Source organism: Podarcis erhardii (assembly GCF_964252035.2).
Source record: "Podarcis erhardii genome assembly, chromosome: 8".
NCBI classification, from domain to species: Eukaryota; Metazoa; Chordata; class Lepidosauria; order Squamata; family Lacertidae; genus Podarcis; species Podarcis erhardii.
In genome coordinates, this window is record NC_138499.1 from 37,799,846 (window position 1) to 37,825,041 (window position 25,196).

Genomic DNA, 25,196 nt, shown 5'->3' on the forward strand with positions numbered 1-25,196 from the left:
GGTACCCAATCCTCGTTGCCACATCACAAAGCTGTTTAGCATGCATCAATGTGCTGTGAACTAGATGAACAGATCTTTGGATCCTGGCTTTGAATCTGACAAATTTATACGGGTCCAAATAGGCAATGATATGGCTGATCTTACTGTACCATTTATTAGTCTGAGCAATACTAAATCTAGGCAGGAAAGAGACACAAGAAGAGAGAGAAATGACCAAACAGCCAAGTACAGTAGAATAGTTTTGTGTTTACATGTTATATTTTGTACTTTCTTGCACCCTTGTAATAAATCCTAAGCTTCTGATTATTTTCAGTTTATGTTATATGATCCTTACTGGAAATTTGAAGACTTACTCTAGACATACTCTCCCCTCCCCTTTTGTGGGGGCTTATTTACTACCCTTAGTAGTAGAAAAGTCCTATTTCAATCACGTTTGAAATACCTCATTTTAGACAAGTACGTGCTGCTCTGCTTACAAAACATATATGAGTGGAATATGCAATTACCACAACTCAGTTGCCTGCCACAGAAACATTTCAGCATTATAGCATTACAAAAATAGAATGACATGCATAATGAAAGATTTCAAGATTCACCCAAGGCATTTATTCTCTTCACCTTAATGTTCTCAGCAGAAGCAGAGTATCCATTAAAAGGTACTATGAATTATGGTTGCCTAGCAACAGGAAAGAGCTTGTAACAGCACCACAGAATGAAATGGCTGGTTGATAAAATGAATTTTCTCTGAGCATTAGCCTGTTGAAACTGCCTTTTCTTGTGGAACATAAAGTGCATTTATTTGTCTCATGCATTTTTTATTAGAAAATTATTTGAGTTCCAGAGACTTGAATCATTTTGCTACAGGAGATATTTGATTTTAATGTGTTGTACTAAAATAAGTGATAAAAGACATTTTCTTCAAAGTAAAGACACCGCACAATTCTAGGTAGCTTCTTTGAAGTAAGAAATAAAATCTTATACCGGGCATGCAATTACTTATTTCTAATTAAGAGTGACATTAAGTAGCAACAAAAGTAAACTTTTAGATTTTTCTTTGAGGGACAAAGTTTGACATAGTAGGCAATATGTGGTGAATAAGGCAAACAGTTCTGTTGTAGGTTTGACATGAGGAAAATCAGATTTTGCTTCGTTACATGGTACATCAGTCTCTATAGAAGCCTGAAATACAGAAACAGTTGTGACTATTATTCATGTCTACAGTTTACTTTAATGCTTATTTTTATCTTAAATTTCCATAAGTATTGGAGAAATGTGTGTGTGAGAGAGAGAGAGAGAGAGAGAGAGAGAGGATATGACATCTGGTAGATAGGCTTTGTTTTAGCTATTACTAGTAAATCATAGCATATAAAATATGAACAGCTTTCTTTTAAGCATTTTATTAGGATACAAGTAGCCAATCTAGTGCCCCCCATATGTTGTTGGATGTTGCGGTACAATTCCCACTCCCCAGTGGCCAGTAGGCAGGGATGAGAGAGTTGTAGTTCAACATCATTGGCTGCACCTATACTAGATTATATGTAAGGATAATCTCTAAATTATATTGTTTTCCCTTCCTGTATCTGGTTTATCTAACATCTGTAGCAGTCATGGCACAAACAGAAACTTTCTCTGTAATAGCCATAGAGTCATCCTGTGTGTGGCAAGTGGGCAGTGCTGGCCTAGAATAGGGAAGAAGTATTCTTCCTGTGGTCCCTAGTTGGGATTGAGTTTATGCCTGTATTAGGAGTCTAGCAGCCCTTAGCAAGTGGCATAGGAAGTTACAATAGCCTCATGAGCTCCACCTTTTCTCCCTTTCCTTCCTTGACAAAGTTCATAGAATCACTATAGGTACAGGGTCTAGACCTTGGATTGCAAGCTAATAAGCATGGGTAGAGAAGCTACCAGCATGAGTTTGACCAAACTGCGGGAGGCGGTGGAAGACAGGCGTGCCTGGCATGCTGTGGTCCATGGGGTCACGAAGAGTCGGACACGACTAAATGACTAAACAACAACAGAGAATACAGACTTTAGTTGCCAGTAAACATTACATTGTTTTCTTTCTTTCTTTCTTTCTTTCTTTCTTTCATTCATTCATTCTTTCATTTCTATTAAGAATTTTCAGTGTAAGAGACAATAATAGTCAAACTGGTCTAAAGAAGATAAATAGGAAAGAAGCAAGAATAAGCAGGGAATAAAGAAAAAGAAAGAGGAGAGTATAAAGAAGAGAGAATAAGCACTAGGCCTTTTGTCACAATTATATCTTAATCCTTATTCCACACACAGAAAAGTGAACCCTCCCAGCTCTCATCTGTGAGCTTCCTCCTCTTCCCCCAGCTTCCCACCCTGGGAGATCCTCTCTATCATGCCTCTCACACAGGGCCCTTCATCTTCCTGTGTGTATCTTCGTTAATCCACGAAAGGAAACTTCAAAAAAACAAAGCATAAATATAGAGAGAAAGGAAAAAAAAATTAAGATCATAGAAAAAGAAGATAAGAAATAAAAAAGAAGTGAAATAGGATATGCCAATTAATTATATTCAAAGTGTGCACTCCAGAAAACTCTAGCTATGTTAGTGTCTAACTTTTTCTCAATCTGCTGGGCATCCTTTTCCACTCAAAAAGTCCAAAAGTAACTCTTTAATTATTACTGAAGAGCTATTTGACAGTGGAACGGTCTCGCTTGGGAGGTTATAGACTCTCCTTCCTTGGAGTTTTGAAGCAGAGTAGATGACCATCTGTCAGGGATGCTTCAGCTGAGATTCCTGCATTGCAGGGGGTTGGACTGGATGGGGGTACCTTCCAACTCTACAATTCTATGGTTCTATTGTCATTAAGTGTCCAAAATAGTCTTTCTCTGGTCCAATATGATGGATTTCTCCCCAAGGGTTCCAACAGATCTTAATCATGTAATAGTACATACTTATTTGCTTGTTATGGACGCGGGTGGCACTGTGGGTTAAACCACAGAACCTAGGACTTGCCGATCAGAAGGTCGGCAGTTCGAATCCCCGCAACGGAGTGAGCTCCCATTGCTTGGTCCCTGCTCCTGCCAACCTAGCAGTTCGAAAGCACGTCAAAGTGCAAGTAGATAAATAGGTACCGCTCCGGCGGGAAGGTAAACGGCGTTTCCGTGCGCTGCTCTGGTTTGCCAGAAGGGGCTTAGTCATGCTGGCCACATGACTAAATTATATCCTTCGGCCAATAAAGTGAGATGAGCGCCGCAACCCCAGAGTCGGCCACGACTGGACCTAATGGTCAGGGGTCCCTTTACCTTTACCTATTTGCTTGTTATGTCTTCCTTAAAAAATACTCAGTGCCATATATTCCAGTCCCATTTCCTGATGTTCAAGCATCATCCTGGTTTTTTAGAAAAAAAGTTTTCCATGGTCTGAAAACTATTAATAGTACATAACATTTTAAAAGTAAAATAATGTAGCTTGCATTTAAAGGTAAGATAATTTCTGCAGGTTAAGAAAGGCTTATGCTATACAATGATAGATCAGACAACTACTAAGGCAAAATTTGATATTTTCATCTGTGATCCACCCTTTTGCACCATACTGGAGGGGTTTGCATTGCCTGGAGGTGTTTCTCTACCCAGTCCTCCTACCTTCACCCACAAAGTGATGACAGCATCACTCCACTGGTACAGAGCTCCCCATTCTGCCCACCAAAGGGACAAGTAAGCTGGATCCCAAATTACTGCACCACCTCCAGGCAGACACAGTGGTTTGCCTTCCCCAAGCTTCCAACCTGGCTGACATGAGCAATGGGGCTGTGAACGAGGTGGTGGCTCCACCAGGCTGTCACATCCTATTGTTGTCTGGAGGAGGCTTGGATTGTCTTAATTGGACAGTTTGGTTAACAATATTCAATAAAAAAAAATACTTTAACAGATAACTGTAACACACTTTAATTGCTGGCAGATCCTGTTTCTAACTTTTAAAGTTCTTTACTGTGCTTTCCTATGCATATACATTCAGAATTAAGTTCCACTGAATTCAGCAGGAAGGGGAAAGGAATAGGATTGCAGTCTTTCATAGTGGAAATTGTTTAGTCTTATGTCACATTATAAAGGACAGGTAAAGTGCGTGTGATTTATTTTAAACCATTTTGAAACAGTTCTTCATTAGGTTACATGCTGAGGTGCTGTAATTTAGTACTGAACCTTTTATTAACTTTGTGGATCAATGCAACAGATTGATACTGATTGCAAACAAAATATTCCATTTATACAGATAATTTATTATGTTATTAGTATTTAAGGTGTTAAAAGAAGATTATTCTGTCAGCTCTAGTTTATTAATAATACTGCTTCTAGATGAAGTCATTTCACACTAATTTGCTGTTTCATTGTTTTTCCCCCTTACAGAAGACAGATGTTCATAACATTTTTTCTTAAGATTCCAATGCTTTGCTAACCATAACATTATTTATTACTTGTTGTGTTTCATTGCATTCTTGAATCTTTTTTGGAAAGGTATAAGACTTTGTATGGGAAAACCTGCATAGCAAAAACTAAGATTAAATTAGAACACCTCATTTAAAATGATGTGGCTTGTTTTCCAGTACTTTACCATTTGACAATGCATATATTTAATATGATGGGTATGTTCTTCTGAAGAGTAGCTTTTAAAGGGCTTCCTGGTTGCATACGGCTTTGATTCATAGATATGGAGCCAGGGGCTCTTTGGGTTACTTTGACTTCTACATGACTTAGAAACTATGAATACAAGATCAGAAATCGCTGGAATATATATTTTTTTGTCCACATGGTTATTTATTGTTGCTGTTCACAAACCAACTGACCAAGCTGTTTGAATGCTTTGATTTCAGCAAAACGTTTTATGCCTTTTGTTTCATTTATTCTCTTTATCAAAGCCAAGTCTTTTAAAGAATTGGCTAGAAATACCATTCTGGAGTGTACAGTCAGAATGAGACATATGGTAGATAAAAATGTGTAAAGAAATAGCTAAATGTGGTTGTAAGTATTTCTCAAACATTCATCCTAATAGATGGAATCAAAGATACATAAACACTACCCACAGCCAAATTTAAACAATGGGTCTGCCAAAACAGATAATATAGTAACAACATGACAGTATGCAGCATGCTGTTGAACCAAATCTTTATTTGTCTCTTGTGTTGTTAATTATCATGCGCTGTAACTAAAGGAGTTGCAATAGAATCTACACTATTCAGTTATATTGCAAAGAGTTGTGTGCCAAATAAGGCAGATCAGGAAAAAAACTTTATAAATAATGTTGAAAAAAATGCTTATTATGTAGCAGGAACTTAAGGGAGCATACCTTGCAGCATCTGGTTTGCATAACTACATCACCAGGAAAAAAAGCAAAGTATTCAAGGGCAGAGAACCTGCTGTTTTTCACCCTTTAAGCCTGAAAAATTCATAATCGGATGCAGGACTGAATTCTGAGCCTCAGAACCAAACCACACTTTGAGAGAAGTAAATTTCACTGAAACCAGTTACCTTTATTTCCAGGTAAATGTATAGCACTTAAAGCAGGAAGCGTGGTCCTCTTTCAGGTTCCAAGTCTCCCATAGATACTAACACAGATACTGTTCATCCATTCATCATTCATTCATTTTATTTGTATGCCTCCTATACACAACAAAATCATGTTCAATGTGGCCAATAACAAAGAAACAGATGCATCTCAAACAAACACTACAAAAATAATTTCTTAATATGTCCCAGGGGCGTGGTGAGCGTCCTGGAGGCATGGCGTGCCGGCCACAGGGGCGCAGGCGGGGGGAAGCCATGATGGCACCCCACCGGGATCGCACTGCCGGGGACGGTGCGCTCCCCCCGTACTCCTCTTCCTCCACCACTGATCATAACCCAGTGGCACATGTTTTGCACACACAAGGCTCCAGGTTCAATGATCCTGGAGAGCTATTACAAGTCAGAGCAGATAGTACTGGTGTTCTAACTACTAGCCCAGTGTTCTTCAATCTTGGTTCTCCAGATGTTGGGATACAACTCCAACCATCCCCAGACAGCTTAGCCAACAGGCAGGACTGATGGGAATTGCAGTCTTAACAACATCTGGGGGCTCAAGGTTGAGGAACATTTGCCTAACCTGATACTAGATTGTTTCCTATGTTCTTATGGAATCCCTTGTACCTAGGTATTTTTAGAAATGAATGTATACTATAACATTATTTATTGAGGACTGTAACTTAGTGGTAGAGCAGCTGCCTTGTAAGCAGAAGACCACAGGTTCAACCCCAGCATCTCCAGGTAGGGCTGGGAGGAGATCTCTGCCTGAAACCCTAAAGAGCTACTGACAATCAAGGGTCAGTATAGACAGTACTGAGCTAGATGGAGCAATGGTCTGTTATCTATTTACATTAATATAGTACCTTCAACATTCAGAGAGTAACAGAAGCAAAGAGAGAGGCATGGAGAAGGGGGCAGCGAAAACATTATTTCCTGCCTCAAACTAAACTTATTCCCAAACACGTACTGCCAGTGGCATTGCTAGAAACTTAAATGAATCAGTGTCCAGAGCTATTACACAAATTTGTGCATAATTTGCAAATACTAATTCATATGGAATTGATAAATTTGTGGGCCTCTGAGAAGATGGTGCATGCCGATCTTGCTGGCACTGCATTTTGTGGCAATGTGGAGCCACCCTACAAGCAAAGTATTTTTAAAAAGCTTATTTTTTTAAGGAAATGGAGGAAATGGCAAGAAACTTGGAACCCAGCAGAAGAGACCCATTGCTCAGGCCTCACTGGGCCATTGCCTAACAGTGTCACAGCGTACAACATATTAAAATGCACAGTCAAAACATCTAAGAGGTAAGCAGATATTGCTTAAGACACTGCTAAAATAATCAAACTTGTTTGGAAGTAGGTGTCATTGAGGTCAGTGAAACTCAGTTCCGTGTATACTTACTTAGGCTTAGGCTTCATGTGACATAGATGGATTTGTTCACATATTTACCAACACAACAAAAGAAAAGTTTTGTATACTTCTAATAGGTCCCTTTTTCAAAGTGTAACCATAGTTACAGTATGCAATTTTTGGCTGCAGGTATAATCACAGAGCAACACTTGATCTCTGCAGTTTAACAATTTGCTTAGCCAATGATCATGAAGGTGGTGTACAGATGATTGGAGACAGTATTATAAGCAAGAAAAAAAGTATGATGTGTAAAACTGCACAGGTGCAGGATTAGTAATTATCTCTATAAAGCAAAAACTGTCTAAACTGCCTTTCCCCAACCTGGCACCCTCCAGGTGTTTTGAACTACAACCCCCATCTGGTACATCCATTGGAAACTGTAGTTCCGAAACAGCTGGAGGGAAGCAAGTTGAAAACAACTGGCCTGTATAAGTTGGTATGAGGTTTTTTAAAAAAGAAAGAAAAAGAAAAAGCTTCCTGTCTTGTTCCAAGGGTACATTTTCTTCAGAGGATGAACACAATAAGAATATTCTGTTATAAAGTAGAAAATAAAGGAAGAGACAGACTTTTGCTCAATAATATAGAGGTCATTGGAGAAAAGGTTGTTTTCTCTCTTATTTTGCACCTTAAATGATGAGCATTTAAGGTCCCCAACCCCATTTTGTGGGTTGCCATCTGAATGGATTTTATTCTGATCCTGATCTGATTTTAGGATGTATTTTGTGTGATTTTATGTTAATGTGTTATACATTTGATGTTAGCTGCTCTGAGCCCTGTTTTGGCCGGGGAGGGTGGGGTATAAATAAACATCATCATCATCATCATCATCATCATCATCATCATCATTATTTAACTGGAGAAAGTTCTTAGCAATCCCCTAAGGTACCCTTACATGTGTCAGGAAGATTTTTTAAATCTCTCTTCCTGGTTTAGTTATCTTATGCTTTGTACTAGGGATGGAGAACCTCTGCCTCTCCAGATGTTGTGGATTCCATAATCCATGACTGTTGGCAATGCTGACTGGGGCTGATGAGAGCAGGAACACACCAACCTCTGGAGGACCACAGATTCTCTCTTTTTATTAATAAATATTAATTGTGCACCTGTGTGGTTTCTTTCTCTCACACACATGGTTGGTAGTGCAGGATTTATTTATTTATTTATTTATTTAGTAATGGTAAAGCTGTCATTGTTCAAGATACAGATACTGAGTGTCTGTGTGTCCCATCTTGATCTCCGATCATACTGGTTTGATTGGTCATTTTAACATTTCATGCTTTCCAGAATGGTGAAAAAACTCCAGTGAGCCTCACTTCTTGAATTATGACCCGCTTTGCTGTAATAGGCATCAGCTAATTTGGATATGACTCTGGAAACTGTTTATAAGGAGGAAATGCATACCTATCTTCCACGTACAAAATACTTTTTAAAAAATCATATATATTTAAAGTCCGTGAAAAGGGTGTTTAAATGCAAGGTGGCCTCCCCTCAGCAGAATTGATTAGAATGTATATATAGTCTGATTTCCTTTATGTGTGAAACTGATAGAACAGAACATGTTTCCAACTCTGGTTTGGTCAGATTTCACCACTCCAGTGAGGTGCTTGGGACTAAAAGAAACAACTACAATTAGAAACTAGGGGAAAAAATGAACTAACAAGCTTTCTCGCCTGCAGCAAGCCTCCCCCATTATGTCTGAACATTTATGAAGCTACCAGTGGTTGATTTATTACTGCTGTAATGAACTTCACAGGCATCAACAGATTAGTATCTACTTTGACAAAAAGCCATTGTCAAATCTTGTTGGACTGCCTGATCAGTTTACTTTTGTTATTAATGACTCTGGCCAGCTTTCTTGATCTATGAGCAATACTGTTAGATGACAGAGGTCTTCCATTTGGGCAGGAAAAAGAGAGAGAGAAAGAATCAATGCAGACACAAAATAAAGCATTTTGTTTCCCAGCATTTTGTTTCCTATCAATGTTGTTGATCATATAGATTTGTAATTTCAAACAAAGTCATTAAAGTAAGTACTTCTAGTGTATGAAATCTTCTGTGTTATTTCCCCAATGTGAGCTTACCTGTGGACTGTGTTTTCTGTAGCTGTTGGAATAAATGGATTGTCAAATGTTCCTTTCAGTTGTCCTTACCTACTGTTCAGAATACAGTTAACTACTTATTAAACTTCTTCTTCTTCTTCTTCTCTTTGGAATGTCACAAATAAACCTCAGTGACTAGACCAAAATAGTTATTACCATGTTGCTTGCTTTCCAGTGTTCCAAAATGTCAGACATTTGACCTGCGTAGCTTTTAAACATGACCTCATTGCTGCTTTCCATTCATTAAGCTATCCCCTTTTGCTCTCTTGTCATAAAAGATAAATGAAGATTCACACAATCTTGGTGTGAGTGAAGATTTATTGTTTACATTAATGTAGATTAAGTAGAAACAAACCAATTATAAATCATGCCAATCTTGTCATTTTAAGACTCCATCAGTTTTCTTATTCCCATGATTACAATTTCTGGCCCTTTATAGCACTTCAAAGATGAACAACTCAGACTACTTTCCAAGTTATAGTTAGCAATTAGAGTGTATTCTGCAGTAGAGTTCCGAGATTTAATTATGCAAAATTCGTGCTTTCTCCAATTAAATTAATAAATATATCAGACTTGTCTTTTATGCAATCGATGATAAAATGTTCTCAGCTCTGTATGTGAACAATGCCTCTGGAAGCAAATAAAAACATTAGTTCTGCCTCTGAGATTTACCGAATAACCTACATCTTTGGTGGGTGGGAATTCAGTTAGTCAGTGTTTTGGTGGCTTGTTTCCCTCAAGGAAACAGATTTGTAAACTACTAAAGATAAAAATACTGGCATTGGAACAGCATTCTAGAACTTTTCTGTGTGCTCCATTTGACTCTTTCGTTTACTACTGGAAAGTGATCACACCTAGATATGGGATGTGAATACAGATGGATCTGAATCCTACAACCATCTGCAGAGTTGTAATTGCTATCTGTACCCACTAGTTGTGGACATATTACTCTGCATGGATTCCACATTATTATTTTTGTTTGTTACTTAGTGCCACCCACTATATCTGCCCCTCTTTTTTTTAATACCAGTAAACTACTGGGGGTTCTGAACCAGTGCCTCAAGAGGGTAAGGATCTGGATGAGGAATAGCACACTGAAGTTCACTCCAAACAAGACATGTGCACCTTTTCTGGAGGAATACAGGCTTGTAAACAGAACTTGTTTTGAATGGAATTCTACTCCACTTGGGAGTTCTTCCGGATTCAGCTTTACATTTGAGCAGGTAGCAGCAGTGGCCAGGATTGCATTTACTGTATCAGACTGGCATATCACTCATTCCTCCATTATCAGTTACTTCAGTGCACTCTTCATGAGTCTGCTGCTGGTGAATTTTTGAAAGCTGCAGTCAGTCCAGATTTCAGCAGCAATTATGTTTGTGGGCATATACTTATATATGTTTGTGGGCATATACTTACATAATTTTTTTGCCATTTCTCATAACACTAAAAAAAACAAGGTTCACCAAATAACTTGAACATTGGGAAATTCAACACAGATAATAAGAATTGCTTTTTGCAACAGTGAATCATAAAACTATGGGATTAGCTACCACAGGATATCATGGTGGCCACCAATCTAGACAGCTTTAAAAGGGTTAGACAGCTTTGTAGATGGTAGGATTATTAGCAGCGGCTGGCATTGCCTCCAGCAACAGAGGCCACTGAATACAAGTTGCTTAGGAGCATGAATGGGGAGTGCTGTTCATGTGTTGCCTTAGGGGCTTCCTATAGGGATCTGGTTGACCCCTGTGAAAACTGAATGGTAGACTAGATATACTTTTGGTCTGATCCAGCAGGGCTATTCTTATGTCCATGTGCAAATGGCATTTTCTGACTGGCATGCAGAAAGTTGATCCATCCTGTTATGTTGCTGTCTTGGGCCATGGTAGTTGCAGATGCACCCAGTCCTCACCACACGTTAAGATATTTGTGTGACTTAAAGTTATTGTACAGAAGAGGCAGCAGGATTACCCTTTATGAACTGCTCTATAGGCCAAGACTTGTTAGAGAAATGGTCTGCTGCTATTATTCAGCTGAGAGATGTAAGGAAACATCATAAGTTGATGCAGTGTTCATGCTCACAGGGAATAAAATGTGTTAGCCTACAAAAGTATCTTTCCTGGATTTATGGATCTGCCCAGCAAAAAAAAATAAACCACTCATTATGCACATCAGACCTGTTGGGAGGAATTCAACATAGTGCTATAGAAATTGTTCTGTCAGTGCAAACATTTCAGCTTGCCAGATAGAATAGTCTCCTCTCCCTCCTCTCCCTGCACTCTGTTCTGGAGGTTTTCCCAACCACCCTGAGACAATCTGTGGAAGATGGGGGCATGGGGAAAGAGAGAGGGGAAAGTCCCGTTGTGCTAGCAGAAGTCCTTGCAGTGGCTTCTGCTAGCGGGACTCATTAGTTGAAACTGGCCCATTGCATCTTGAAGATAACTTGTGGGTTACATTTCTCCAGCTCTGACCTTTGAGATAAGTGGAATTAAATATTACTTTCTTTGTTATGTATCTGTTACTATGACTCTTCCACAACTACAAAAGCTATACTTATAGTATCACATCATCTGTCATGCAGAGGAAATACCAGAATGATGCAGCTTCAAAAAGCACAATAATGTTGGGAAGCAGAAAAGAAAAATAATTTGATTTCTTAATCAGTGCACAGTTCAGTGATGTTAGACTTTTGATATATAACATGAAGAGCAAGATCAGATTTGGCAAGTGTTCACAAGTTAATTAGCCGGTGTTACAGTTTCACAGATGCTGTGGACGAAAACAACCTGCAGTTATATAATGTGTACACAAAATGCTACAAAATGTGGTATACTAGAGCAATTGTGAAGCAAATTCATTGTTGCAGGGTGAAGCAGCAAATTGGGCATCAGACTGAAAGCACTGTAGAACATTTCTATTCTTGTTTCAGAGTACTCTTATTTGTGCTACCTACCATCCTGACATCTTGCAACTGTCACTGTGAACGAGGGACCTTCTGCATGCATATCATATATTCTGTGGCCCTTCTTCAGGAAAATTGAAGCATAATAATTTAATCTTTTTGATCATTAAGCAACTATAGAAGTTTTAATACAACTGTTTCAGTTTTACATCAACCTGGAACCCCATCGATACTACTAAGACCTGTAGAGATTTATAATGTATAAGTGATGGCTTCTTGCTGAACTATACAATGTTCTTTGTAAATGACATGGAATTGTAGAGTTTCAAAGGGTTCAGGGGTCCAACCTCTGAATAAAAGACAAATTTCTTGCCTTGTTTTTGTTGCACAGCAACACAGATTTATTATTTCTAGTGATTCTTAGGGGCCCAAGGTGAAGCTGGGGATGGTGTGGCATTCAAGATCTGCTTTAATAAACCATTGCAGAGTACCAGATGGCAAGTTTGGTCTGAAGAGAATGGACATGCAGAAAATGTTAAGGTTTTAAAAATCTTTGGAAATACTAGATACTGTATAAGCTTTCTAAGGCAAAAGGGGAGTGAGTGATGCATTCATCTGAAATGGCACATCACTGCATTTCCCCTTAGAAACTGCACCTGAGGGCAGAGCATGGGTGGGGACAGATTCTTTCAGATTCTGACTTAGCATAGCAAGAGTAAAATGAGATACTGCAGTGATGGGAATTGTCACTCCTGGAACAGAGCTAAAACTGCATATTACGTTGCAATTACTTCTTGTCATTGACAGGTATCAAATTACATGGCTGGACTTGTTAGAAAAAATGAGTGAACAAAGTATTAAGAAAGAGGTTGAAGAAGGATTGCAGGAAAGGAGATGCTGCATAAATATTGGAGCAGAAGAAGTAGCCAACCAAGGAAGCTACAGCAAGGGATGTCAAGAAGGCATTAAGACCTTTACCTATCATGCAAGAAGATTAAGCATCAGTCACTGAATAAATAGATACATGAGATGAAGAGATTTCTCTCTCTCTCTCTTTCTGACATGCTGAATTTTGCAGAATTCTCATTTGGGTCTTCTGAGAGCTTCATGCCAGGAAACATGTATATGATCCCAGTTTAGATTCCCTACATTGTCACCTAAGAAACATTGGTTGTGTTTGGGTTGAAATGAGTACACTGTGATGTGAAGAGAATCACCACACAACATTACTGTGGGTCACACCCTAGAAACAGGGATAGCTTTCCATATAGATAAGCCCAGGAGCGAGCTTTTCAAAATTGAGAATTAAGATTTAGAAGCAGAGCCATGTATGCAGTATAAAGGGCACTCTAGACTGAAGTGTGTTTTCTAAGTATGTTACTGTATTCTTTGTTTTATTATTTTAACCTATATATTCAATTCTAGTGTTGTTCTTAAATAGCTTGCCCAAGGTTGACATTCCTTGCTTTATTTTCACTCTGAATTGCTTTGATACATTTTCTTTCAGAGAGCCATTGAATGAGCCAAGTATATTTTTTTCTTAAGACCGGCATAAATGTCACTTGAGATTAGATAAGTTGTTTTAGATCGCCATGGGCTGTTTTATCTGTTTTACAATGTGATCCTATACATATCTGCTCAGAAGTAAGCCCTGTTGGTCGAAGCCTTAAGCTGCTCTGGCAATAAATTTTACCATTTTTCTCCAAGGGGAAAGTTGGGTGAATGATGGGGCTTGATTTGCATGAAAGTGGGGGTGATAAGTAAGTGGGAGGGCCAAATAGCAAAGATTTGAACTTGCCCTTAAATGGCTGCGGTTCTGGTAATCAAGCCTGTGCTCTTGCATGGGAGAATTGCCATTGCTGGTTTGGTTATGGAATGTTCATGGAGTTCCCAACTGCTGTAAGCTGTGAATGAGAATCTTGAGGATATATATGTCTATATGTGGTTCGTTTCCTTGTTGGACTCTGTCAATGAGCATTTGTGGGGAATATTGGTCTATCTGTCCTGTTGACAGAGACTTACATTGAAACACATTGGCAGTGGTGATGTTAGCTAGACATTGCTAGCTGAAAACAAGTTGCTCTGGTGATACCGTTTGCTCATTATGAGGCTTGAAAGGGATTCTCTCCCCACCCCCACCCCATATCCAAAACTGGTTCAAAAAGCCACTGATTTATTTATTTATTTCACATTCATTGAGGTATGGGGCCGCTTTGCAAGCTTAATCCTGGTTTTCCTCTCATATAATGAATAAGTAATCTGTGTTTGGCCTTGTGTATTGATTTTTGTCAATTATGTAACTAATAGCTGTTTTTATTTTAATAATGCAGATCTTTCAGTGCTTCGTTCTGAAATCAAACCTTTTCACATTGGCTTACTCTCCTGTTCCAAACTACTTGTCTTTTATTCCCTCTTTGTTCTGTCTCCAGCCACTGAAGCTTCAAATTATTTTATTCTGCAACCTCTTATTTTTCTTTTTCCTCTTTCAGAACTCATTGTCAGTACCCCAGTCTCACTTTAAAACTAAAGCACATCTTATCCACATGATGGGTAAAATATTTCTGCTAGTTTTTTGTTAGATTTCTCCAGTTGTAGTTCACAGGGCTAGGCTTTGGCAGTACATATAGAGAGGAGAGGCGTTTTATCTTAAGAATGGTTGATTTTACTGTACGGGATGCAAGAGGATGAAGGAAGTGCTACAAAACTGGTTTCAACACAATACCTGTTAATTGGAAATGGGTACATTCTTTCTGAGATGTTGGGTCATTTGTAAAATGTCAGCAAGATGACAATGATAATAAGAATCTCTATTTGCCTCATTATATATATATATATATATATATATATATATATATATATATATATATGAATAGCAAATGCGTATGAAATAACCTAATGTCTGCATATCCTCTTGTTTAATGAGATATGGCATGATTTCCCTTATTCTTTGTTTTTTTAAAAAAAAATATTTATTACCTTTTCCAACAATTTAAACACTACAAAAAAGAAAAACCATACAATACAATACAATACAATACAATACAATACAATACAATACAATACAATACAATACAATACAATACAATACAATACAATACAAAAAAGAAACACTACATTACACTAACAAAACACTAACATTAAACTAACAAAACAAAACAAACACAATTTAAAACACATCAAATAGTTTCAATATCTTATCTTTCATTCACTTATTTTGCAACCTCCTCACACCTCCCTTTTTGTATTCCACTTCTATTAATTTTTTCAGCAATTCCTTTCCATCTTCCTCTATCTTTAATCCTATAATTATCTTAACACATTCCAACCTTATTTTCCCTTTAATACTCTATTAATCTATTTATCCTCAATTCCTTATAACATTTCTACTAAAGCCATATAACTTCATTCCAACATGATTTCCCTTATTCTTTGAAGACTGTGGCCATTTCTTTTCCAAATACAGCAAAACCAAATCATTAAGTTTTCCTGTTTTTAAATATACAGTGCTTGGGGTGGCAAACTGCAGTCACATTATTATCCTGCAGATATTAATAAGACAAAGTTGTAAATAATACAATACAGGAGAAAGAGAGACTTATTAGCATATCATTAAACCACTTTAGTCCCCAGAGCAAAACCCATTTTTTATCACTTACTAGAAGTGTCTTGCCTTATAATTATACATATATGAAATTGACAAAGGCACAACATTTGACTGGGATGCTGGGTAGCTTGTTCATTTTGCCATAAAAAGACATAGTCAGAATATTTAAATTGCTGCTATTCTTATTAATATCAGCACGGTCATATACGTGTCTACTCAGAAGCAGGTTCCATTGAATTCAGAGGGAATTGCTACTAGGTAAGCAAGTACTGTATAGGATTGCAGCTTGAGACATTTAGGGTACTGTTATTGCTCATAAGTATTTGAGCACTGTTTTCAGTTAATAATTCTGGGAGGAAATGTAATTACCTTAGTATTGTTACATGTAATAATATCTGTGATTTCTTATGTAGTTTAATTATAGAATGTTATATTATAAACCCCCTTGATGACTCTGAAGAGTCTTATAGTGCCCATAATTTCCCACCACCTCACTGGACAGTGGAATGTTGATGAATGAAATAACCACTACTCCTAAATCAATACATTTAAGAAAGAAACTTCACTTACTAGGCCATTTAGCTTTAAATTGTTTGATAACTTGCTTAAAATAAAAAGCAAAATGGTCTTGCATATGTTTTCTTCTCAAGTATTTAATGAAACGCATCTTCATACTATAGGAGGTGCTTCAGAGTTACCGTACTTCTCTATGGTTTCACCACTGTTGTTGCAGATCGTGTCCTTCCTAAAAGTGGGCACGTGTTGCAGTGAGATCTGGAGACCGACCTCCTGTGTTGTGGGTGGGTAAGGTTGGGTAGCCACAACACCCGATTGGTAGGTCCATTGATGTTGGGTTTAATCTGGCCAATGGGTCCAAACGGATCGAGGGACCTATATATACCCATGCACATGACCCAGAGCTTCCTCTTTCGGTTCGTGCATTCGGAACACCTGCCCACCTCTCCCTACTTTTAGGGCATTTTTTGCAATTGACCTTGCTATGCCGTCATGTGTCGTCTGTTGTTGGGACAGGGGCACGGCAGGAATTTTCCCCACTTGGCTGATTGGCTGGTGCCATTTGGCTTTTACCTGCCGCATAGCAAATCGTCACAACTTGTAAGTTGCGGATAGGCACTGGTTCAGGTGATAGGGATGGGAGAATGGTCTCGCCATCCCTATGTGAAGGGTATTCCATTAAAGGAATCCAGGGACTCAACTTGGTTTGGTCAACCCCCAAGAGGGGATTGTGCCTGTGCCTGAGTCCAGGGGAGCATCTAGAGGGTGAACATAGTCTGTTCCTGGCTTTTCGCCTACCCAGGAGTTCACCCTTGGCTGACCTATGCTGGTGCCCTGGGTCAGCGCTGCCTGCAAGGGTGCAGGGAGCTAGTTGAACCAGAGCCTATGCAACCACTCACTTCCTATAATCAATAAAGTTGTGGCCTAAATTCTGCCAAAAAAACAAAACTAAAATTTGAGTCAAATGTGTTTTTATTTAGGGGGGAAGTATCTGGGTCTGAACACGCAATAACATTGAAAAGCCTGGTACTATGCGGTAGGACCAATGTCTTTTCCATTGTATCATCATATTGAACCATAGGCAATGGTTCAATGGGGCTGCATGACTGGTCCTTCTGACATGGTGCCAAGCCTTTAAATACTTGGACTACCGAATGAAGCAGCTCTAGCATATATGAAGGATACCTGATTTGGTGTTATAATGCAATATGCTGCTGGCTTAGGAGTTCTAGGAAAGTGATTTTAAAATATGAAATAAGGACTTCCCTTTTCACCTGTGATTCAGGCTTAAGTTATAATTAAGTGTAAAGTGTCGATAAAGGCAAGTATGCTAGTATATAGGCTCACGTATTAAAATATTAACCTATTAGAATTAGGATGCACTGGGTTTGGTTTTTCTAAGATTCCCCATTAATTCTTCAAAATGAGTCACAATTAGAAGTTTTATTGATTGCTAAGAGGGTCCAAATGAGTGGACCCTGAAAGATGAAACTAAATTAAAGGCATCTGTCCAAATTAAAATGGAAGCATGCATGAAGAATATACTAAATGAACATGTATGCTCCTGTAATAATACTTTTATTATCTTCAGCTTGCAGGCCAGACTTTTAATTATGACCTCTTTTTATATATCAAGGAAAAGCATGTATTTGGGATTAAAAACCTATTTCTTTAACTAGTCAGGTTAAAGGCTGTGGCTTGATACATTCCAGGCTGCAACTTTTATAAAAACCAGAGAACACTTCTAATAACACTTTTCTAATTTAATGGTTCAGTGCACAGTCAGTAAAGATTTAAATAATTCAGAAAGAAAGCCTATTTTCTTCCTTTATTGGAAGTTTGAGTCAGGCAAATTCTTTGACATTTAATAGGTTTTAACCCTTTTAATAACTTCTTATAATGAAATTTATTGGAGGTTGTTTTAAATAAAGGGTTATTATATTAGAGTGAATAGCAGTCAGTGTGTTTTTTATGATTAGTTTTGAGACCTTGGCCCTGTGTGACTCAAAAGGTTATTAACACATCAAGTAGAAGAGAATGTTAATATTCACAAAATTAAGTGTGTACCAAGAAATGTTACGCTAGTACATTTGTGTCATTACATGATCATGCTCTAAAAACCTGCTGTTAACATTTGAGTATTTAATTGTTTTAAAGAAGCTTACGGTCACTTACAAGAGCTGATATGGTGAAAGACAAGATGGCTTCCTTCAAGAGAGCATTACCCAATGTTAATAGTAGAAACCAATAATTGAATGTTATTTTTTCTTGGTTTTTTTATTACTGAGAAATTTATTTTAAGCCTTATAATTTCAGTTACTTAAGAATAAGATTAGTTTCTCATCAAATTATATTTTGATTCTAGCCTGAAGCAGATGAGGTTATTTAAACTGCAGCATGCTATAAACCAGAGATCCAGGCGATGTACATCTTTTGTTACTTAAACTTTATCAGTAAATCACTAACTCCTTTAACAAATCTATGAATATTTCCTGTATTAAGGGTATATTTTGCACCTGTCATGGTCATCTTTAATTATCATATTCAGACCACTTTTTTATTTCATCCTTTTGAATTATTCTATTGCAGTCCATTCAAAATTCAGCTACAGATTTCAATCATTACTGCTGTGACTAAAATGCACAGGCAGGTTTGTGAGGCCTTCAAAAACGTGTTTTCCTCGATACAAGAGGACTGTTGATCTGGAAAAATATTTCAAGCCTTGGGTGAAAGCATGACATTCTTAGAGCAATGGAAGTTCCTTTGTTGCATTTGGCCCATATGACCTCTTTGTCAAGGTCTGGGTGGGAGGTAGGGATGCCTGTTTTAAGAAGCTTGCTGTGCTCAGTGCTGAACAGTGAGATTCCCTGTTGTTATTACTGAAAACTGTCCTACCACATCCTGCCACTAGCCATCCATGCAACTTTTAAAAGTTAATAAGGAGTGAACAAATGGATTTTTAAATGAATGCTTATGTAGCACTTAAAAACTTTAAAGGATGGATAGCTCACCTGGAGAATACAGAAGGGCAAAACTAATCACAGGCATGTCTTTTATTTCAGCTGCGAAACTGGACTAACATGGCAGCTGAAGAATTTGCTGTGAGCTCTGTTTTTATATTACATCTGTCTTTTCCCTTGGCTTTGGGGTTAATTTCCATCTTGCTTCAGCTAGCATGTATAGCGGGGTGGGCGACCTGTGGCCCTTAGCCTTATTTTATGTGGTCCTTGACCAAATTCAGAAGCCCTCTGCAAGTGGTCAGCTCAGACCTCGTGACAAGAGCCATCTGTTCCTCCCTGGCAGCTGCTGGGTAAAGAAGAAAAGTGAGAAAGAAGGTGTTGAAAAAGTGTCCATTTTTAGTTCTAGCCTCACCAACAGCCAGTTTTGGTCCCACACACAATTGATGTGAGGTTCCTGACAAATTGCCCCAAACATTACCCACCTCTAACTTGGATGCCTTGTGGAATTGGAAAGGTACCTGAATTCACACAAAATGTACTCCCAAATTTCCACCAATTTACTCCTTCCATTGAAGCTCAACACTCCATCTCACTTTGTTCAAGAATGTCTCCCAACAATTGGCAGTGGCATTTGAGCATTTGCAGAGACGTGCAGTAAGGAAGAAGGGGTGGGAAAGCCATTTTCTTTGGAATCAAGGTATTATGATTCATGTAAGCATTATTACTGCGATCTAAATCAAAAGAACAACTTTGGTTGTTCTGTGCTCTAATAACTAATGCCATTAAAGCCATAGTTATTTACAATTCATACTTACCTGATCCTTGTTTAGTTCTATGCTTTTTTCTCGATTAAGTCAGTTTGTGCAATGGGAACAATTGGTCGGGCAAAGGCCCAGTGGTAGATCATGCGCTTTGCATGCAAACGATCTCTGGAATCTTCAGGTAGAACTGGGAAACCTTGGAGAGCTGCTGCCGGTCAATGAAGACTATACTGAATTAGGTTGACCATTGACCCAACTCAGTATAAGACATTTTCACATATTTCTGTAAATTAAGAACAGCTAACTGCAGCCCCAAACAAATACTGCCATAGAGATTTGCTGCCACTATTTCTTTCCATATTTGATCACTTATCAGCATTACTAGATTGAACCTATTAACAAACTGCCTCACTCGCTGCCCCAATAGCTGTCTTACTCATTTCTTACACAATATGGTCTTCTTCTTCCTCTATATGCAAGCTCCTTTTTCCTTCTAGTTGACTATGGTGCTATGTTTCAACTGCACAGATACCAGCCGTGGGTAGTTTTTTAACTAGGGTAGGGCAATAAGCAAAAGTGGCTGGATACTGCTAATTTTACCTTTGTACAGTAGGCTTCTTTCTACCTGCACACACACTGCCCTTCATCCAGGAAAAGAAGAAGCATTATCAGTGTTCACTGACACATTCCAGCCAGACAGAAATGCCACGTAAGAATGCAAGGCAGGGCCCATGGGGAGAATGGCCTGAGAGAAGGAGTTGTGGCTGGAGAGGTGGCCAGATAGAGATGCCTGGGGCCTGAAGTTCCACACAAACACATTCTCTAGCTGTACTGTTTTGTAATTGCAGGAAACAGGATGTGGTGGTGTTAATGTGTGGATTACAATTTCAGCTATCTATTTTAACAAAACTCAGCTCTAACTTTGCCTCATTTCAAATTTTTTTTTTTTAAAAATGCTATGATAATGTGCCACTGCAATGTATCCAAAAGGCCCTGTAGATAAGTGCTGGGAGGGTGGGAATACTCTGTTGAGTAATTGTACAGTATAAGCGTTAGTCACACTTTAACTCCTGCAATGCATTTCAGTAGCCTTGAGGAAAACTCTCTCCAGCGTTCAGGGTCAAACGATAACAGGCCGGGCTAAATGGAAGGGCTTCAGAGATGCCTCACTTCTCCTTGTTCTTGCTGCATCTGGCACACTTCCAGGCCTTTCCTGCTAACACCACAGAAAGCAGCAGCTGGTGACTAACATTAGCAAATAAGGCCTCAGGGCTGCCCATATTCGAGTTCTTCATTCACCAACTGCTATTCAGCAAAACAGCTGGATCAGAAGCGATACAGCCAAGAAGTAGTTAGAGTTTTATGTGTACAACTGTTCAGATATAGATTGTCTGCTAGAGGCAGAGATAATGATAGCTTTCAAGGCTTATATGTTTGACTAGGATGGAGCTGGTGTTTGAACGAAGAGATTAAAGTGCCAGTAACAATCACAAAATGTTTTTCAAGATTCAAATGTAAACCATTGGTTGACAGTATACATTGATTTCCCTCTCTCCTCTTTCCTTTCCCCCTCCCCCCTCCCTAAGTATCAATTCTACACATGCCAGAAATTTTATTACACAAATCTGTACAAAGTCTGTTAAAAGTGATAATTCATATTGCAATGTTCCACATTAAAATGTTTGGGTGAAAAATAAAACTACAGTGCATGTTCTGGGACTTCTAGATACAGCTGGCATGAATGTGTTGCAATCCATGTGCATGCCAAAAAAATTAAAATAAAGCAGATCAAATCCTAATCTCCATAGCATTTCATAACCTATAGTCAAGTCTTGATGGAAATATTACAATATTATAATGAATATCCTACCTGTCGTCAATAGTTATATGATGATCTCTGAGGGTTGTATGAGATGCAAGCATGTCTGTGTCCAATCTAGTTCCGACATAGTTGGAAGAAATGTTTCCTGCTTGGATGCTGAACCACAGTGAACCTCAGGCTCCCCATTTCTCCCTCTTTATTCCGTCTTCCTTCCCTCCTTCTTTCTTTCAGATGACATTTAATGCTTCTGATTTTAAACTATCCACATTTCCTCATGATGTTCAAACTTGGGGAACTGTGATTTGCTAAAATTATGAGCTAAGATCAAGCCAAGGTAAAATCATGGTTATAGACCCTGGCTTGTTCTCAATTCAAGTTTTAAACAAAGCTCACTTTTCCAAATTCAGACATCATAGGGAACTGTGGTTACCTTCTGTTGCATGAATAAGCAGAGGGAAGTAAACAAGCCCAAAGCTCTCCATGCCTCATTCTCATGCAGGAAACGTGGCTCCTTCACAGGGCCTATGTTTTCATAACCAAATGTGTAAACTTCCTGGAATTTAAATGTTATGATAAAATATAAATCTGAGAGAAAATTTAGTTATTTGCAACCAGTAGTTTATCATTAGACTGACATTACTACTTTCTGCTATATATGTTGGGCAGACTTCCAGACTGTGCCCCTTCATTAAATATCTAGAGTTGTTCTGTATTGTGCAACACTTGAAAATAAATACATTTACAATTTCCAGTCAAATACAGAAGCACGTCTATCATTACTTACATCACCGATTTGTTTACTTGGATCTCCTAGAACTTCTAGGGTTGTGTCCAATCCTGTGCCAGCAGAGTTTCACTGGTACAACAGGACTTGTTTCCTTTCTTCCCCTGCGTCCCCACAGAATATACTCTGGAGGTGACAGGAGAGGAGGGCCTGCTGCGTGCTCAGAAGTCAGTTGAGCCAGCGAATTACAGTAGGACATTGTGGGATATCCATGGACAAGTATATTTGTCTTCTGGAGAAGTAAAGCACTTCATTGTCCATTGATTACTCCTCATCTCAGCAAATTTGGATTCATTGCTTGAATTAAAAAAACAAAATCAGAAGTCCATTAAGGTAAAAGCAGTGACCCAAATAACGCAATGGATTAATTTGTTGGGTTCAGAACTTGAAAGCTCTTTGCATTCATTTATGATTAGTCAGTTCAATGATAGCATTTCTGAAATCAGAATAGTTCCTCAGGCAGTTTGGGGTATATTAGAACTACAATACCATCTACTGAAGAATTTTGCAGGCCTCATATTTAAACCCCATTGATTTAGGAAAAGTTAAGATTTAAATCTAATTATACAATTGCAGCTCATAATTTTTCTGTGCTTGGAGTGTTTTTCAAGGCATGATACATGAAGGGATATTCTTCACTGAAGTCATTAGAATTTCCTTAAGCACTGAGCTATTAAACACTGTTGTTCTTAAATGCTGCAATGTTGTTTTAAAGGTTAAGCAAAATATTTTCAAACTCCTAATGAGACAGAATACTTTCAATAGTGGTATAATAATGATACACTCTCACTTTACAAATTCTCCTTTTTCTTTTAGATGCAAGAATTACGGAATACAGAAGGAGCTCAGTATAGTTCCCACCCCCAGATAGCAGCCATGAGACCAAGGGTTCAACCCGGAGATATGAGGCAGCCTGGAATGCTGCAACATGGTCAGCTGACAACCATTAACCAGTCACAACTAAGTGCTCAGCTTGGTTTGAACATGGGTGGAAACAATGTTCCACATAACTCCCCATCTCCTCCTGGAAGCAAGTCTGCAACTCCTTCACCATCCAGTTCAGTTCATGAAGACGAAGGAGATGATGCTTCAAAGGTATGACTAGCAACATACTTTTGTTTTTCAAGGTTTGCAACCAGCAGAACATCACAGTGTAAGCGGTTCTATAGTAAATATTTCATTCAGTTGTATGATATTGTTTAAAATTATTTCCATCAAAACAGCATATTTCTGAAATGCGCTAACAAGAAAGATGAGGTTCAAGGCTGGAGTAAGAAGTATGGCAGGAGAGCTGTTCAGCAAGAAAGAATTCTAGATTTTTCTTGCGATGTGTTTGTTTTAATGAATGAGAGCATGGGGACATGTTGACAGAAGCAGAAGAGGACAGGAGAATAGCACAGAAAGGGAATGTGAATTCATGCAAACAATATGTAATGATGGCCACCAGCTCAGGGGCGAATGAAGGCATCATGACACCTGGGGCGGGGCGTCACTACGCAGGGCACATGTGCAGCATTGCTATGTGCCAGGATCCTCTGCTCATGGCTGCAGCCACAAACTGAGGATTCTCTACATGCGGCTGTAGTGGAGATGGAGGGATCCCACCGCCATCCGTACAGCGCTGGAGCGGTGCTGCCAGCAAACCGCTATGTACAGCGCATGCGTGTTGTCGTTACGTACAGCACATATGTGCAACACCGCACATGCACTATACATAGTTGTTTGCCACTGGCACAGGGATCCCCCATTAGCTAAAGTGGTACCTCAGGTTAAGAACAATTTCAGGTTAAGAACGGACCTCCAAAACAAATCAAGTTCTTAACCCGAGGTACCACTGTATTGCTATTTATAATTGTGACACATTAGATGCTTTGTATGATCACAAATCCGTATTCCTAACTAGACAGATGACTGTGTGTTGCATGGTTGTTTGAATTTCACTTATGAAAGGATTTCATGGAATTTAGAGAACAGAGAGTAATGAGAGGACTGTAAACAGCAAATGTTAACTAACTGAAACATGATCACTAAAGTACTACTGCAGCCTATTCTGTTTATGTAGCAGAGGCTTTACCATTTTTACTTTATATGGTAAGTTATAAGTAGAATTTTATGTTGTTTGTTCAGTCTATTATGCAGATGGTACTTGATTAAAATCTATTTTAAACTATGGTGATTACTGCGAGATAGTGTGAACGAAACAGCTCTCTTACTGCCATTAAAGGCCTTGGAACTATTGCAGTTTATTTTAAATATGCTTATAGGCGTTCCTTAACTTCTCAGGGGACATTTAGATATCAACAATGTGCCTTATTTGATAGTCTTAAATCCTCTACTATATATCCTTGTGATCTATTATTTGTGCAACATGGTTAATACACACATTTTTAAAGTGAGAGACTATTGCTTTCTTGTGATAAATAAGTTAAATACATCACTATAATTAAGCAATAAGGCCTGACAGGAGGTGGATTACCATGAGCTAACTACACCTCTAGGGATTTTGAAGCACAAGTCTATGCTTAGCAGAATAAGTATGAGGATTTTTTTTAATTATTTCCCATCTGTCTCTGTTTTGGTGGTTAGCAGAAAAGTCTGTGTAACTGCTAGATGCTTGTAAGCATAAGGTAGAACATCATCCCCATTATTTTCAAGGTTATTAGTTGTGGAATTCTTTTTAATTTCCACGTTATAAAAAGAAAAAAGAAAAGAAAGAAGAGAATTTCCCCGAGGAATATTCACTCTGCAGCATGGTAGAGAGCCAAATCAAAGCCAATGGATCATTTAAACTCCTTCAGAGATGTTCAATTT

General features: G+C 38.5%; 1 protein-coding gene across 3 annotated transcripts in view; it reads left to right on the plus strand.

Annotated features, from left to right (window-relative positions):
- Positions 1-25,196, plus strand: part of TOX (thymocyte selection associated high mobility group box) — a 189,299-nt gene that overhangs the window by 127,346 nt on the left and 36,757 nt on the right. For 2 of the 3 annotated variants that reach the window (XM_081874366.1, XM_081874368.1), the window contains exons 4-5: positions 19,121-19,159; positions 23,202-23,480. In XM_081874366.1, coding sequence (XP_081730492.1) covers positions 19,121-19,159; positions 23,202-23,480 — 318 coding nt within the window. The remainder of the gene's footprint in view (positions 1-19,120; positions 19,160-23,201; positions 23,481-25,196) is intronic. The other variant, XM_081874367.1, reaches the window with a different exon arrangement.